This window comes from Carassius gibelio, chromosome B1 (genome assembly GCF_023724105.1).
Source record: "Carassius gibelio isolate Cgi1373 ecotype wild population from Czech Republic chromosome B1, carGib1.2-hapl.c, whole genome shotgun sequence".
In the NCBI taxonomy this organism is placed as follows: Eukaryota; Metazoa; Chordata; class Actinopteri; order Cypriniformes; family Cyprinidae; genus Carassius; species Carassius gibelio.
In genome coordinates, this window is record NC_068396.1 from 32933618 (window position 1) to 32948777 (window position 15160).

At 38.5% G+C, this 15160-nt stretch overlaps 1 protein-coding gene across 1 annotated transcript; it reads right to left on the reverse strand.

Annotated features, from left to right (window-relative positions):
• Window positions 1-1199: 1199 nt before the first annotated feature.
• Window positions 1200-14179, reverse strand: LOC127949410 (cadherin-23-like). Its single transcript, XM_052546637.1, has 25 exons — window positions 14034-14179; window positions 13583-13651; window positions 13152-13315; window positions 12976-13020; window positions 11760-11849; window positions 11579-11668; window positions 11289-11396; window positions 10966-11079; window positions 10785-10878; window positions 10412-10524; window positions 10151-10324; window positions 9536-9661; window positions 9196-9447; window positions 8992-9090; window positions 6470-6642; window positions 6223-6371; window positions 5373-5680; window positions 4953-5063; window positions 4410-4601; window positions 4206-4303; window positions 3751-3915; window positions 2564-2743; window positions 2245-2307; window positions 2075-2092; window positions 1200-1943 (listed from the first exon to the last, which is right to left on the reverse strand). The coding sequence occupies exons 1-23, from the start codon at window positions 14107-14109 to the stop codon at window positions 2247-2249; spliced, it is 3051 nt and encodes a 1016-aa protein (XP_052402597.1). The 5' UTR covers window positions 14110-14179; the 3' UTR covers window positions 1200-1943; window positions 2075-2092; window positions 2245-2246.
• Between the last annotated feature and the right edge of the window lie 981 nt (window positions 14180-15160).

Consider the following 15160-nt stretch of genomic DNA (forward strand, 5'->3'; position numbering starts at 1 on the left):
TAAACAAATTGACAACGTACATAAGTACTTCTTTTATTTACACATGAATATGCAAAAAAATAATAATATACAAAATGTACTTATTTACAAACAAATTACACACAAAAAATTAATAATGTATGCAACTTGCACCACAAAAATAAACTACAGAAATTAGGTTGTTTCATTGACAATATGATATTTTAAAAAGATACTGAAAAACTGTAATGTACCCATTTTTTCCCCACTGTTTTCTCTTGACTAATGAAGAATATATTTGTTAAACATTCTCTCAAGAAGACGTATGCACGCAAGTGATTCTGGGATATGGTAGGGTGCGAAGTGACCATCAGATACACACTTCGTTTTCATGGGAACTGAAGGGCGCATTGAATGAGCCCTTCCAAGTGCGCATTCTGAATTTGGGACAGCTTACGTCGTGACGCTGTGACGCAATCACACTCCACATCCACGCACTTCACTTTGGGACACCGTTCGTTGCGCTGCTGTGACGCATTCGCACTTCAAATGCGCACTTCGGAGACCACGCACTTCGGGGACACAGCTATAGACTCCTTCACGAGTCAAGAACCGTTTCTGTCAGACGCGTCCGCTTCGTGAACCAAGGAGCTGATGATAACGGCGCATGTGTGATTCATCGTGAAGCAGACCGGCACACAGAGTGTCTGAACCGAACTGATTCTGTGCTAGTGTAATGGGTGCGGGTAAACCGAAGGCTTGAATCAAGGGCAATCATCGCCAACGACGTCATTACGTTGAGCGCAAAAGAACTGGTGAACCGTTTTCTTCAACCGGTTTATTGAATCGAACTGTCCAAAAGAACTACTGGTGATCTGAACACCGATGCAACCGGTTCTTCACTCGTGTTGTTCATTATCTGTTTTGTTTGTTTGCTGCCTGCCCTGATCATTTTATGTGTGTGGATTACTCTTTTGCCTCTGGCTTGGATATAACGGTTTGCTGTTTCTGGACCCTGCCTGTTTGACCACACTCTCTTTGAATAAAACCTGCATTTGGATTCCCAACTCCATTGTCTCCTCACTCATTACATATGTGATAGGTGTAAAATTCCAGACCAAAGCTACCAAATTCCTTCATTGAGGCTCTTTTTATGATTATCGAAAGGTAAATATCTTTAACTTAAACTCAAAAGGTTTGTTAGTTTTTAGCAAATGCGAATTAAAGACACAGAGGCTATATTTGAAAAATAAGACATTTTATTTATACAAATGACATTTTATTTACATTTAAAGGGGTCATATGAAGCTATTTCTATATTTGCTTTTCTTTAGTGTGTTATGTATCTATTTGTACATGTATAAGATCTGCAGACTTACAAAGCTCAAAGTCTCCCACAAAAAGATTTATTCCATCTAAAAGAGAAGGCTGATCCAGACTGGACTAAAACGCCTCATTCGAACACACCCCAAATCTCTTCATCACAGATGTGGGAATATTTGCATAATGCCTCCCAAATGTTCACGCAAAGAAAGAAGTCGTGGTTTCAGGAATCACAGAAGTATAGATGCAGTCATGTCTGGGAGATGCTGTATGTTTCTGTGTCAGAGCAAAAGCACTTTATTTGGCCTTCTCAAAGTAGATGCAATGAGGAATCATTGGCTAAGATTTATTTACAACAGAACAGCACAACCCAGATGTTCGAATCTGTGCAACGCTTTTTATGGACAACGGTTCTGCAAACCTAGGAGAGTGCCCTACAAGGCTGGCTGTACAGGCTATTTCTACATACAAATGGGTCAATTCTGACTTTGCTATGACAATCTGACGCTTATTATACGTCACCATACTTGGCTGTATGTCACTTTCACTCACTCACTTACGTTTAGGATTAGGGTTATAAATGTGTGTTATGATAAAGACATAAGCTTCGGTCAGTCATGGTGGTTTCAGGCTGTTGTTGTTCTCCTATTCTCTATCACAACCTGGGAAACAGACAGATAGGACACAACTATAAATAAGAATTTATGATAAATATACAATCTGACAAATGCTGTCAAAAATATACTTTATGAATTATACTCCCTGAGTTTTTGATTACAGTAAGGAGCTTTACCTTTCCAGTTCTGGGTTTCTGTTAATTAAAGATGAAGCATGTTTAGTCAAACTTCAGATAACAACAGGGTAACTAATGCACAGTTTGTATTTGAAACAACTTTTTCTTTTTCTTCTTAAATTAGTTTAACTGTTTGTATGTGATCTTCAAGAAAATATTTTGGCACTTACTTTTAAAAGTTAGTACGGAGGCGAATACTGTTGCTCCTATTAAGATTTTTCTTTCTTTTGATTCTTTTGAATAAAACACAAATAAGAAAAATAAGTATAATAAGTATCATAACCAAATCACCATACTGTAATTTTTTTCACTGTATAAAAATACTCCTAAAACACGAGTAATGTTGATTTAACATGAAATTGAATTTATTACATTAAAGATAACTGACATTACTGTGTTTTAGTTAGCTAAAAGAGCAGCCAGACTGCATGCTTTACAGTCAAAGGAAATAAATAGATATATGCAGTTACTTGTCTAATAATAACTTACATAACAAGAGCAACAATGAGTGCCACAGAGGTTATTGCTAGCAGAACACCGAGAGCAATGGTGACCGCTTGACTGGTATCTCCAGAGCTTCCAGAACTGTCCTCCACTTTGATTTCCAGACCAGGACCAAACACATTCACCAGCTCCGATGTTAACACTTTGTGCTCGCTGTGCACTTTCCTGTGGGAGTGAACACATATATCAGTGGTGGCTGGTGGGAAATGGCCAATCCAACTATTTCAGCAGACATCCCAGTATGATTTACTGCTAAACAGCGAAAGTGAAAGAAAAGTTAACAGAAGAAAAATAAATACTTGAATCTGAGAGGCATGAAACATATTTAAAAAACAAATCTGAACAAGATTGAAAAAATATCTAATCAAGCTCTGGATTATTCTGCAGATAAGTCGCACAATACTTTACTTCCAGCAAACTTTTATAAGGGAAATAAAAAATTATTTTTAATTTCATAATTCACAATGTATACAGCGCAACAGCAAAAACTATGAGGAAAAAATAAATGTTACATTTAGTTTAGAGCTTTATAACCAAACCACACCGAGATGTGTCGACACGAACAGTTCCTCTGTCAAAGTGAGTGTGTGTGTGTGTGTGTGTGTGTGTCTGATGTGTACATAAACACCTCTAACCACTCCAGACTCCTGTATAAAACACTCCACATACAGACATGTGCTTGTGTTAAAAGCTATCTGGTTTGTTTCACATTAATAATAATGGGCTCACATGTGCCGAATGTACGCCTGTCACAGTATGTCATTGTGATCATTTTTACCTTGATTACAATCATCATTCATCAAAACTTTACAGATGAGATACTGGTCTGCTTAATTCAGACCCTACAGAGTAGTCCTAATAGCATTATATTTATAGATATTGTGATATTATCTTGCACAAAATTCACATACCTTGCTTGTTTCCTTTGACAAGCTTGGTGGGTAAACTCATGAGCATTTAGAGTTAAAATGGAAATTAATGTACTCAGATTAGAACTGAAGAATATTATAATTGATTTCCAGCCAAAGTCCTGCCCACAAGGCTATCGTCTGCAACTATCATAAGTGTATTTATTATAACTATGTGTTTTTGGTAACTTGCATTACATGTATTGAAGATTAGAAAAGAAGCTGATCTAAATCTAAATAAATTGACTCAAGTTGACAGCTTACTCTTTGACCTCCGTGGCTGGGATCACAGCACCACTGGAGTCCATGGCGAAGAAGCTGACGTAAGTCTTGGCTGTAGTTTCTCTGAAGATGGTGCGCATCTCAACCCCATCCTCAGCTCTCACACTGAGGATTTTCACAGTCCAGCCTAAAGCTTTTCCCATGGAACTGAGGAAAAACCACACAATCAGATGACGAACAGAACACATAACAATAAGAGGAGGCAGAAAGAAGTACCGCTTTTTTTATTATGCTTTTTTGTGGGTCATTTTGTGGAAAAGAAGAGCATGAACCTTTTCCTTTTGTCTTTAAGTGAAAACACTGAACCACACCGGTTTGGAATACCATGGTGGTGAGTAAAATAATTCAATGTTTCCACTTACTCTCTTTGCTTAAACTCAATAACACTTCACAAATGGAAATGCTCTGAATAAGAGTGCTTCAGTGAGATTACTCACTCCTCCATCTCTGGGATCTTCTTCTCCACTATGTAGACAGGCTGGTTTAGGGAGATGATGGTCACGCTGTAGTGATGTACACTTTGTTTTACTCTGATCTGCAGGTGACAAACACAAGAACTCAATCTTCACAATGACTGGTCTTCACTCCTGCTCCATTCTAAGTCTGGTAAAAGCTTTCTCTTTTGATCTGTTCCTGCTCACCTGTACTGATGTAGTCACGGACAGCCCATGTTTATCAGTGGCTTTAGCCTGAAAGTTGAACAGACCGTCTGTAACACTCGATGCATCCAGAACGTAGATCTGACCGGTGCTTTCCTCCACATCCAGCAGAGATGTGAAGTCCAGCAGAGAATACTGCAATCCTGAGCTCTCGCCCACATCAGGGTCTGATGCCTGACAGACAAACCACAGTTCAACAAAAAACTGACAAATAAATCATGTTTAGTAATTCAATCCATTGACAGCCCTGAAATATACAGCTGTGATCTTGGTCATGTATTTTTCTTTGGTAAGTAATGGTGTTTTGCGGGGAAACACTGCAGACACCAACATGTTATATGCCAAGAGAAAATAGTGTCTGATCAGTTTGAAAAATAGCAGCACTCCTTTTCTTAATGATTCATGTCCATAGCACAGGATGAGTTACATGATGAAATATGTTTAAGGGTCTGAATAAATCACTCGCCCTAGATATGAGCAAAAGTAACAGAACAAAAGCACAAGCCACCACAGAGATTCACTTACCTGGATCTTCACTACAGGGAATTTGTATGGAGCGATACTGAATATTTCTGCTTTATATATTTCTTCGTCAAACACAGGAGCCTCATTCACGTTCTCAACCTGAACTCTGACCTGAAGATTAAGTGAAAGAAAGTTAAATGCTTCTAAGAAGAAATCTTTGGCTTTGACATGCTTGAAGAGAAATACACACTGTAGAAGCTTGTGTCATTGCAAATGCAATGCAAGTACTTGTTGCATTCCCAGTGTAGCTTCAATGGGGGGTAGTTAAAATATCACCTTGCGTAGGTCAATCACTGCCAAAGTTAAACAGTCGTCAAGTTTTAATCTGATTTAATGATTTGTTATGACTAGAGTAACTCAAGAATGCACATCAGAACAATGTGTTGGTGTAGTTGTGTAGTGTGTTTCTGGTCTTATTACCGTTGTCTCTGCTGTGTTTGGAGGAGTTCTGGAGTCTATGGCCTCTACTGTGAGGATGTACCACTCCTCTTCCTCCCTGTCCAGAGCTCTCACAGCTTTTATGCTTCCTTCAGCATCCACAGAGAAGACATCCTCGTGTGACTTCATGTTATAGCTGACTGTAACCAGTGGACTCCCTGTCAATGCCTTGACTCTGCCTACTGTCGAGGACTCAGGCTCGTTCTCCTTGATTATGAAGTTGTAGGAGGACCTCTGAAAAGCCACACTCTCGTTGACAGAGGATATTTGAAAGTAGATCAAGACCGCAGCTTCAGAGAGAAAACAAGGTGTTGGTTTTGACATGTACGTTCTGTTGAGCCCAGTTCATTTTCACAAGCACACGAAGTCACATAAGTAACACGACATGTACTCACAGATAAAAAATCATGACTGATTATAAAAGTATTTATTATGGAGCTAAAATAGTCTCAAAATAAATTAATTTGCTAAATATGTTTATGTAATTCACAATCACAAAGAAAGTTTATATATTTAAAAGTCTCAGAATAAACACATACAAACTGATAGTGATCCACACACACAACAATGATTTGCAATTGAAAGTGAACAATACATTTATACACATAGAAACATTCAGAAATGTGCTATTTGTGAATATGAATTACGCTATGAATTTGTGAATTGCTTTAATTTTGCATTGCATTCATTTTGAGACTATTGTAGCCCCATATTTACCTTATAAAGGTTTCGTGCTGGCATTAACACTAGCACTACATTAGCAGACTGTTTTTGCATCTTTCTTTACATTTTTACAGTATGGGACACAGTACGATCAACAACTTGCACAAACCTTCCTCAGACTGTACTGGTGCTCCATGATCTGTCGCTACAGCAGTCAGTGTTAGCTGAGTATCTTCTGTGACCTCGCTAAGGTCAGAGGTCAAAATGATGTCTCCTGTTTCAGCATCCAACGCCACCATGGAAGAGTCTTCAGAGAAACTACAGAAAATCAACACTCATGTTTCAGGTTCATGTTTTTTGCCAGCTTTTAAAGAATCTTTGAATGGAAGGTCTTGACTGTGAATCTTGAGCTGCACCTGTAGCTAATGACGGCGTTGTGTCCGGTGTCTTTATCTGTGGCAGAGACTGTCAGCAGCACTTCTCCAACCCTGGCGTCTCTAACCAGAAGACTTCTGCTGTAGCAGTCCGAGCTGAAGACTGGAGCGTTGTCATTGACGTCTGTGATACTGACCCTCACTGTGGTGATGTTCTACACAAGACAAACACAAGCAACGGTTTTGTAGTACTCTCTTAATGTGAGAGTTAACAGTAATGTGCTCATGAAGACTTCTGAATAACTGTAAGAAATCTAGTAAAGAGTGCAGATGCTTCTCGTTTGTTCATGTCAGTGTTAATTTCGTTGACGAAGACTATGACGAAAAATATTCGTCAACTAACCTTTTTCACGGACGAAAACTAAATAAAAACTAAATAAAAAGTCAGATATGATGACGAAAAACGTGACGAAATATAACTGACACTTTAGTCAACGAATAAAAATGAGACGAAAATATATGGGAGGGACGAATGGAGAAGAGATCCAATCAGAGCGAATCTTTGAGGGTAGGTTGATCTATGCAGAAGCAGCCGAGCCATTATAAAAAGCCGCGGCAAATGCAAGCGCAACAGCTAAACAAAGCAGCAGTTACACAGAAAAGAGAACAAAGATGAGTTTGCAGAAATTCGCACAGTTTCGAGGACGTTTTCATAACAGTTAGGTTGTTTACACAGGGAACTACACTGCAACCTTTTGAAATGCCATTGCGACCCAAATTTTTATGGGGCCGTAAATGTATCACTGATTATTTTTGTACCTACTTATGTGTAATGCTATGTTTTAATATGAGCATTTATTAAAACAGAAATGTGTATTTTAAGAATACGTTTTATAACGTGCTCCAAGCATTCAACACATCAAGTTGGCTTCAGCCCCGCGATGCGGGAAAGTTGAACTGAGCAGAGCAGCTGGTTACTCGCGTAACACTGAACCGAGCTCTCTTTCAGGACGTTTGCGTCCTCCTGCACCCTGAACGAACAAATACAAATCGCATTTTAAATAAACATAAGAAAAAGAGCGAAAAGTGAAAGAGCTCAATTCAGCAGCGTGGTGTTCTGGTGTTCAGGGAGCAAGCAGAGACGCGTCTCAAAGTCTTCTTGCTTTTGTACCGACAACAAATACATACTAAATATGTCGAAATACCCGTCTTGGAAAGTGTGTTCGACAAAGTCGGTAGTTATGTCTTCAGTGAAAGTAAAGCGTTGGAAAGAAATCGGATGCGTATCTTTATAATGGATGCATTTGTCTCTTAAAGTGACCGCGCCTAATTTACTAGCTCTGCTGTCAGTGTCTTTACTGTATGAAAATGAAAGTAAATCACTCACTGCTCTTGATTGAATTACTTTGTAGTTTTAACAAGAATTTATCCAAAGTCAATCCGAAAATCAGATAGAATAGATTATATTGTTTTACTAGTGACTAAAAAATACAAAAAAAAAAAAAAAAATTATTAGGGACCTGAGCATGTTTTGCTTAAGTGTTAATTTCTTTAATTTCTAATGCAACCTTTTCACACCACAGACTGAACCAAATTTAGCATTGCATCAGACATTATCAAGATGAATTTGTTGTTCTGACACAGTTTAACCCTGAGTTATTGTCATATTTTATTACCAATTTCTAAACTACAGCAAATAAACTGTGATATTGTAAGAAACGTTGAAGGTGTCTGCATACATTTTGGTTTGATTGTGTATTTTATTTTACAGTGAAGACTATGCAATGCTATTTTAAATGAACAAAAACAAACTTAAAAAAATGTAAACTTTGTGTAAATAGCACAAATAAAGAAATACAATGAACATACAATACAAATATAATATAGGTGGTTGTCTATTTCAATAATACTGTACTTCATCTTGAAAGAATGTCATATGCATTGCATATAATTCAGGACGAATGCATATCTTTTTCAGAGAGCATGTATATTTTTCATTGAGAGCAGGCCTTATGTTTATTTTATGAATACCATTCCATAACAGACTGATGGAAACATTTAGTCAAGTCAACTAAGTTGACTTTGTTCTACTAAAAAAAAACTAGACTAAGACTAAAAGACTTAAGACTAGACTAAGACTAAAACTCTTATGATATTTAGTCGACTAAAACTAGACTAAGACTAAAACATTTCAGATGACTAAAATGTGACTAAAACTAAATGGTGTGTTATTCAAAAGACTAAGACTAAGACTAAATCCGAATTTGCTGTCAAAATTAACACTGGTTCATGTGTGATTTAGGGGTGGAAAAATCCCAAATTCAAATCAGATATAATCCTTAGGATTTAAAGAAACATGCAGGTTTGCTCAAGGTTTTCTTCTTTTGCTATGCTAGCAATGCCTCAAATGTAGCACAATTCATAAATTAATTAGTTTACTGTAATTTTTTGGCCACGAACAAATTGGCACAATTTGGCCAAGATTTACCTTAAAACCAGGAAATCACTAAATCGTGGGAATGAATTCTTAATTTCTGACCATGAAATGGAAATGAATACTGTACATTTAGCTGTGGTATTGCACTGTCCATGGCAACAATGAGCACATCATACACGCTCTGTGTCTCCCGATCCAGCTCATCCATAGCTAGCAGAGTCCCATCCTACAAGTGAAGGAAATTAACCTTCTTTTTACAAAGTAAATAAGATCTGAGCATTTATAAATCTGGTATGAAGAGCATCAGTGAGAGCTCTCGTAATCCTCTCACCGCTCTGAAGCTGAATACTTCGATGTGTGAGTAAACCGTGATGGCCACACGTCCGTTTTCTCCAGAGTCAGAGTCTGTGGCTGATATCATGCACACTTCTCCAGGGGATGAGGACGTGTACACACCTTCCTGAATCTCAATGTGTTCTGGGAGAGGAAGGAATTGTGGGTGGTTGTCATTGACGTCCAGAACAGTGATGATGACCCTAGCTGTGGAGATTAAGCCATCATCAGGCTGGTCTACAGCTATTACCTGAAGAACACAACGCAAGCATCCCGTTTAGAATGAACAGTCATCCTGAACATGTTGGGTTCAAGAGATGAATATGATAGTTTTGCACCTCAATGTTGTAACTGTCTCTAGTTTCTGTGTCCAAGGTGGCATCGCTCATAAGTGATATTACTCCTTGACTGTTGATAACGAAGGTATCACTGTCCAAGACAAAGTGACCTTTAGAGAACCCACCCTGATTGGAAAGACGATAAAAAGTAAGTTCATAAAACAGATAGTTCCACTGCTTGATTCTGATTGGCTGAGTCACAATCAAAGCTATTGTAAACTAGAGCCATATATGGCTCTGTTGTAAACATACACATTTGTTTACCTCTGTGTGTTGCCCGGCAACCACTTTGTTGCAAACACAAATGTTTCTGAGGAGCTACATTACTCGGTGGAAGATAACCATTTTTATTAATACCATTACACATTGTTTGCTCTGTTTTATTCTGTGAAACCTTACTATGTATATGGAATAACTGTATTCCAAAAAGTCGTACCTAACAACGCCCCCTAGCTGTTATAAATACACTGTAAATTCACTTGGAAAGTTAACTTGTCAAACATGACTTGCAAGTTCACAGTGTTAAAGCTAAAGTCCTGGGCTGCATTTCCCAAAAGCATCGTAAACTGAAGTACATCGTAGACCCTTTTAAAAGCAGGTTTTCAGGAACAGTACCAGGTCTGGATCAGTGACTCTGATCTGAAGCACAAGCTGGTCTTTTGGTGAGTTCTCCAGAATAGACACGGTGTACTCGTCCTGGTCAAATTTCGGCGGGTTGTCATTCACATCCTCAATGGTAACTGATACCATGGCGCTAGCCATCTTACTGGCATCATCCTGCTGAGCTGCCTGTTTTTAAAGGGAAAATATGAATAATACAAAATACTAAAAAACATCAGCCTAATGTTTTCCATTACTGTTTTGAGAAACTGAAACCTGTATGTAAACAGTAATCTGGTCAGATTTCTCTCGGTCTAGTGCTGATGTCACAGAGATGACCCCACTGTCTCCATCAATCTCAAAAATGCTCTGATATTCATTCGGAAGAACTGAAACAGAAATGTGGATATGTTGTTTTGATCAGAAACCTGACTCAGAAAATGAGGAAAGGTCTTCATTCAAATAGAAATATATTATTAAGGATGTCAAGTACTATGATTATGCATGAGTATTGTTTAGTGTAATTTTCACATCCCTCAAATATGATTAGATTTAAAATCGCACATTTATCAAGATAGTATATGTAGAAACAGGTGGTTTCGGTCAGAACGCATGTCATGTGTGTGTGGTGTAACTCTGTTAACACTACCTGCTGTTATGCTGTAAACTACAGGCTCGTTGATGCCCGTGTCCCCATCTTGAGCTTTCATGGCCTCAGGAGTGACGTCTGACAAAGGTCCTGTCTGTGCATGGACAGAAAACACAAAGGTTGTATGTGTGTGGTCACACATGTGTTCAAAGCTCTGATCTTGTCCTCTGACGTCAGGTACCTGATTCTCCTCAATGGATGCTTTATAGAGACTGTGATCAAAATAAGGGTTTAGGTTGTCGAAATCTTCAACAGTTATCGTAACTGTTGCAGTGTCACTGTATCCTCCTACATTCTGCAGAGAAACAGTGATGTGTTACTGCTTTAAAATTATAGTTCACATTAAAGTAAATATCTGGACATGTATTTTCCATCTACTTTCACTGTATGGAAAAAAAAAAGCATCTAATCCTTTATATGATTTTTGCGTGAACTATTGTTTTACTGTAAAGAACAGATGAGTAAATCTAAGCAGTGACACTGATGTCAGAGTTTTGTCTTTACTCTAGCTTCCACAGTGAAGATGTACTGATGAACACGGTTGTAGTTCAGCTGTCGTTTCTTCCTGATGTTCCCATCAGCTCTCACTTCAAACTCATCTGGCACTGGAGGCTGTTAATACAGTGAACTCAATCATTTACTTTTCCCTGGCTCTGCATGCATCTAACTGTTACGATGAAATAAAATAGGTACAATCAAATATTTTAACTGGCTGACAGGGTTATATTACAGTTAGCTGGAAGCCTGCATGTTGTGGTAGTAATATATCACAGGGTTAAATACACAAGACTCACAAGTATAGAATACATAATTCTGCTGTTTTCTGAAGAGGCATCTTTATCTTCAGCCGTCACCTTGAGCACATCTGATCCCACCTCTGTGTTCTGCAGCAAAAGACACGGTTTAGTGTGAGATGTGAGGTGTGTCTGTGACCGCACACACTACAGCTGTATGAAGACGTGACAGTACACACACCTCGGACACTGTGACGCTGTATGATTTACTCTGGAAGATCGGAGGGTTGTCATTGACATCCAGAACCTCTAATGTCCGGGTATTTCTCTCCTAAAACACACAATGAAGCCTTTATCAGCTCAATAATATTCATATCATAATGGGCCCTATCTTGCACCCAGCGCAATTGACTTTGTACACCGACGCATGTGTCATTCCTATTTTGCACCCGCGCAAAGCGCGCTTTTCCCTCCACAGAAGCACGTCGCTAAACTAGTGAATGAACTTGCGCTCCCTGGGCGGTTCAGCGCAAAAAAGGAGGCGTGTTCCGGCGCAAACAATCCCTGGTGCTATTTTGCTGTTCCATTAAACAATTGCGCCACTGACCAGAAAAAACCTAGTCTAAAGTCAGTGGCGCGTTGCGCGTTGTTCATTATGCTATTTTAAGGGCGCATGCTTGACCATAATGTATAGCGTGCACAATGCGCATACACTTTGCTCATGTAATCTACACAGATGCAACAGTTATTTTTGCAAATCATAAATTGTTACACTAAAAAAATATTAACACATGAGATGACGGAAATCATTGTGGTGTGCCACGAAGATGTGAAAAAATAGTCATAAATCTAGATGTGCATAAATCTAGCTTACAAATTATTCAGGCTAATTGTAGTAATTAAGGATCAGACCTGTTTGAGGTCATATATGTATATAAGGACATCTGACAAATTGGTTTGTCCGTCAAGAACCAGGAAAAAAAATCGATGAAACAATTGTGGCTATTTCCTCCCACGCCTGTTTAACCAACGCTATTTTGAGTGGGTTTCTCCCATCCCCATACAACACAACTTCTCTGTCTTTCACTGCTCTTACAAGAACATCAGTCTCCTCGGCTGTGAACCGCTCCTGGCGTGCGCCTGGTAAATACGCCATAATAATAGCAATCCATAATGGAACTTGCGCACCTGCTTTTAAAGGGAATGTTGGATGACGCTCTGATTGGTTTATTTCACGTTACGCCCAAACCACACCTATGAATAATGAAGCTACTTCAGACCAACCCATTTTAGATTTGCGCCGGGCGCAAGAGCCATTTATCCCGCCGGGAAAATAGCAACAGCGCCGAGACCCGCCCACAAACTTACTTGCGCTTCGCGCTTTGACACTTGCGTTTCAGATCGTTAAAATAGGGCCCAATGGATTTGATTGTATAAGGCTGTGTAAATAAACTTACCTCTGTGTTTGAGCAGGTGACTGAATAATACAGATTCCCTCCTGACTAAAAGACATAAAACATACTGTAAATGACACTTATTGTCTTTATGACAGAGTATGACTATATAAGTATGATAGGTAATTTTACAGATAGGCTTATATACTTTATCTAACAAGTATAAGAGAGGAGCAAACCTGCTTCAGTTCTTCAGCGTCCAGTGGTTTTCTGGTCCGTACAACCGCGGCTGAGTCTCCGACCGTATAAATCAGCTCCAGAAACGTCACGCCGTTGGGATAAATATATGTGTCCAGCTCCGGACGATCGTCAGGCCTGATATTAGTGAGAATCTCTACATCTCCTGAAGGCCAAATCAAATACACATTATATACTTACTCTTAATACAGGATCTGAAACACAATACTGGATATCACTAATATTGAGCTTGCATTACTACTCTTGTAATACACCTCCCAAAAGAAAAGGTGCTTTAGATGGTTTTAACAACTGTAATAAAAACATAATTATGATCACATATTAGTAATATTATCGAATGAATTAATATCTTATTAGTGAAATTAAACTGAGGACTTCTTCATATTCAGGTAAAGTCATAGGTTGATCTCACCTTGGTATTCCTCCTGGACACTTCCTACAAAGGCATTAGATCCAGCTGTACAGTTTATCTTTGAGAAACCTTGAACAGCAACACGTAATTGGTTTAGGACTTAACGAACAGCTAACGGACTGAATCCAGTAGTACACACTAACTGCATTAAATCACACGGTGTGTTGAGAAACAAGACAAATGATAGTGAAATGGCTCTCAGATCATCTCAAAGCAGTAAATCAGAGAATGCAAAGTGAAAGTAAGCTATGTTACTGAATATTTGTGTACACTTCATAGCTTCAACACTGAATCCTGACGAGCATTTTACTTCAAATTCTAGATCCTGTTTTTAGACGATACATCGTAACATTACTTTTTTGATAAACAAGACTCAAGACTCGTGTCAGTGATGTTTCAGCTATCCCTGTCATCCAAACTTCAGCTGGTTATAACACAAAAACTGACTTACCAATATTACTCCACACACTCTGGACATGCAGACAAGCTAAAACGAGTGAAATAGACAATAAGGCCATCTTTTCCATACTTCATTGTCAACAATACGGTCTGAAGGAAGACAGTGACTATTCCTGGTGTAACATCTCCCTCTGATCGGTTCTTTATTATGTGTCATAAACAGTTATGATATCAAAGGTGCTCACAGGATTGATGTGGGAGGGATTGCCTGGAAAGCAGCTGATATCTGAGGGTTTGTGATGATATTTGAGATGACTTGAACCCAGATTTAGTTACTGATCTACCTCACACCTTCTCATGCAGTAGTTCATATATACAGTATATCTACACTTTTCCAGGACTTTAACCCCATTAAAAGTAAAACCTAACATCCTAGATCTGATTGATTAACTAATTAACTGTACTTCAGAACTAGTGTTAAATATTGTACGTTTCCCCCATCTCTCCTCTTGACCGCTCTTTTTCAGGCCACGCAGTCTTTGCTAATAGAAACACTTAGCAAGGTCCTCTTTACTGAAGACTAGCCCTAGACTCAGATATAGCTTCTGTGAGGAGAATAACTCACACCCTGCACTGCTACAGTAACTAGATGAGGTTATTGTAAAACCTCTTATTTTATGTTGCTAAGGCCCTCACAGATACTACCTTATCACTGCTTAAGTATCCAACCAAACACATGTTTATTACACCAACATCACACAACATATCAAAGGTTACACACATGTATAAAATGTATGAAGGAGATTATATCTTATCCTTATCCCGTTGTATTGGAGGCAAACTTGCAATCCCTTGTCTACTTACAGGACATGATGTATTTCAAGTGTTTGACTTGTGTTGATCTGGGCTTGAAGACTACAAGTGTGTGTTGAACTTCTCATTACCTGTAATACCAATATTTTCTGAAAGTACTGTATTTGTATGCAATAGTCCCATAATAATTACGCTTTTGAAATGGCGTTATAGGAGTCGAGTAATAACGAATCATTAATTTGTTCTGCAATACCTTATACACACACAGAGTTAAAATGTGCTCTTTTCTGATCCTAATGTCAATAATTTCACAATTTCAGATAAATACTATTTCTTGTCATTCTTTTGTTTACTATTTACTATTTG

Excerpts from the sequence above, each read along its gene's own strand:
- LOC127949410 (XM_052546637.1), bottom strand. The coding sequence starts at position 14,109 with ATGGAAAAGATGGCCTTATTGTCTATTTCACTCGTTTTAGCTTGTCTG. Across the intron at positions 13,316-13,582 it reads TGTCCAGGAGGAATACCAAG|GAGATGTAGAGATTCTCACT; the intron begins GTGAGATCAACC and ends TTTGGCCTTCAG. Across the intron at positions 11,669-11,759 it reads ACAGCGTCACAGTGTCCGAG|AACACAGAGGTGGGATCAGA; the intron begins GTGTGTGTACTG and ends CTTTTGCTGCAG.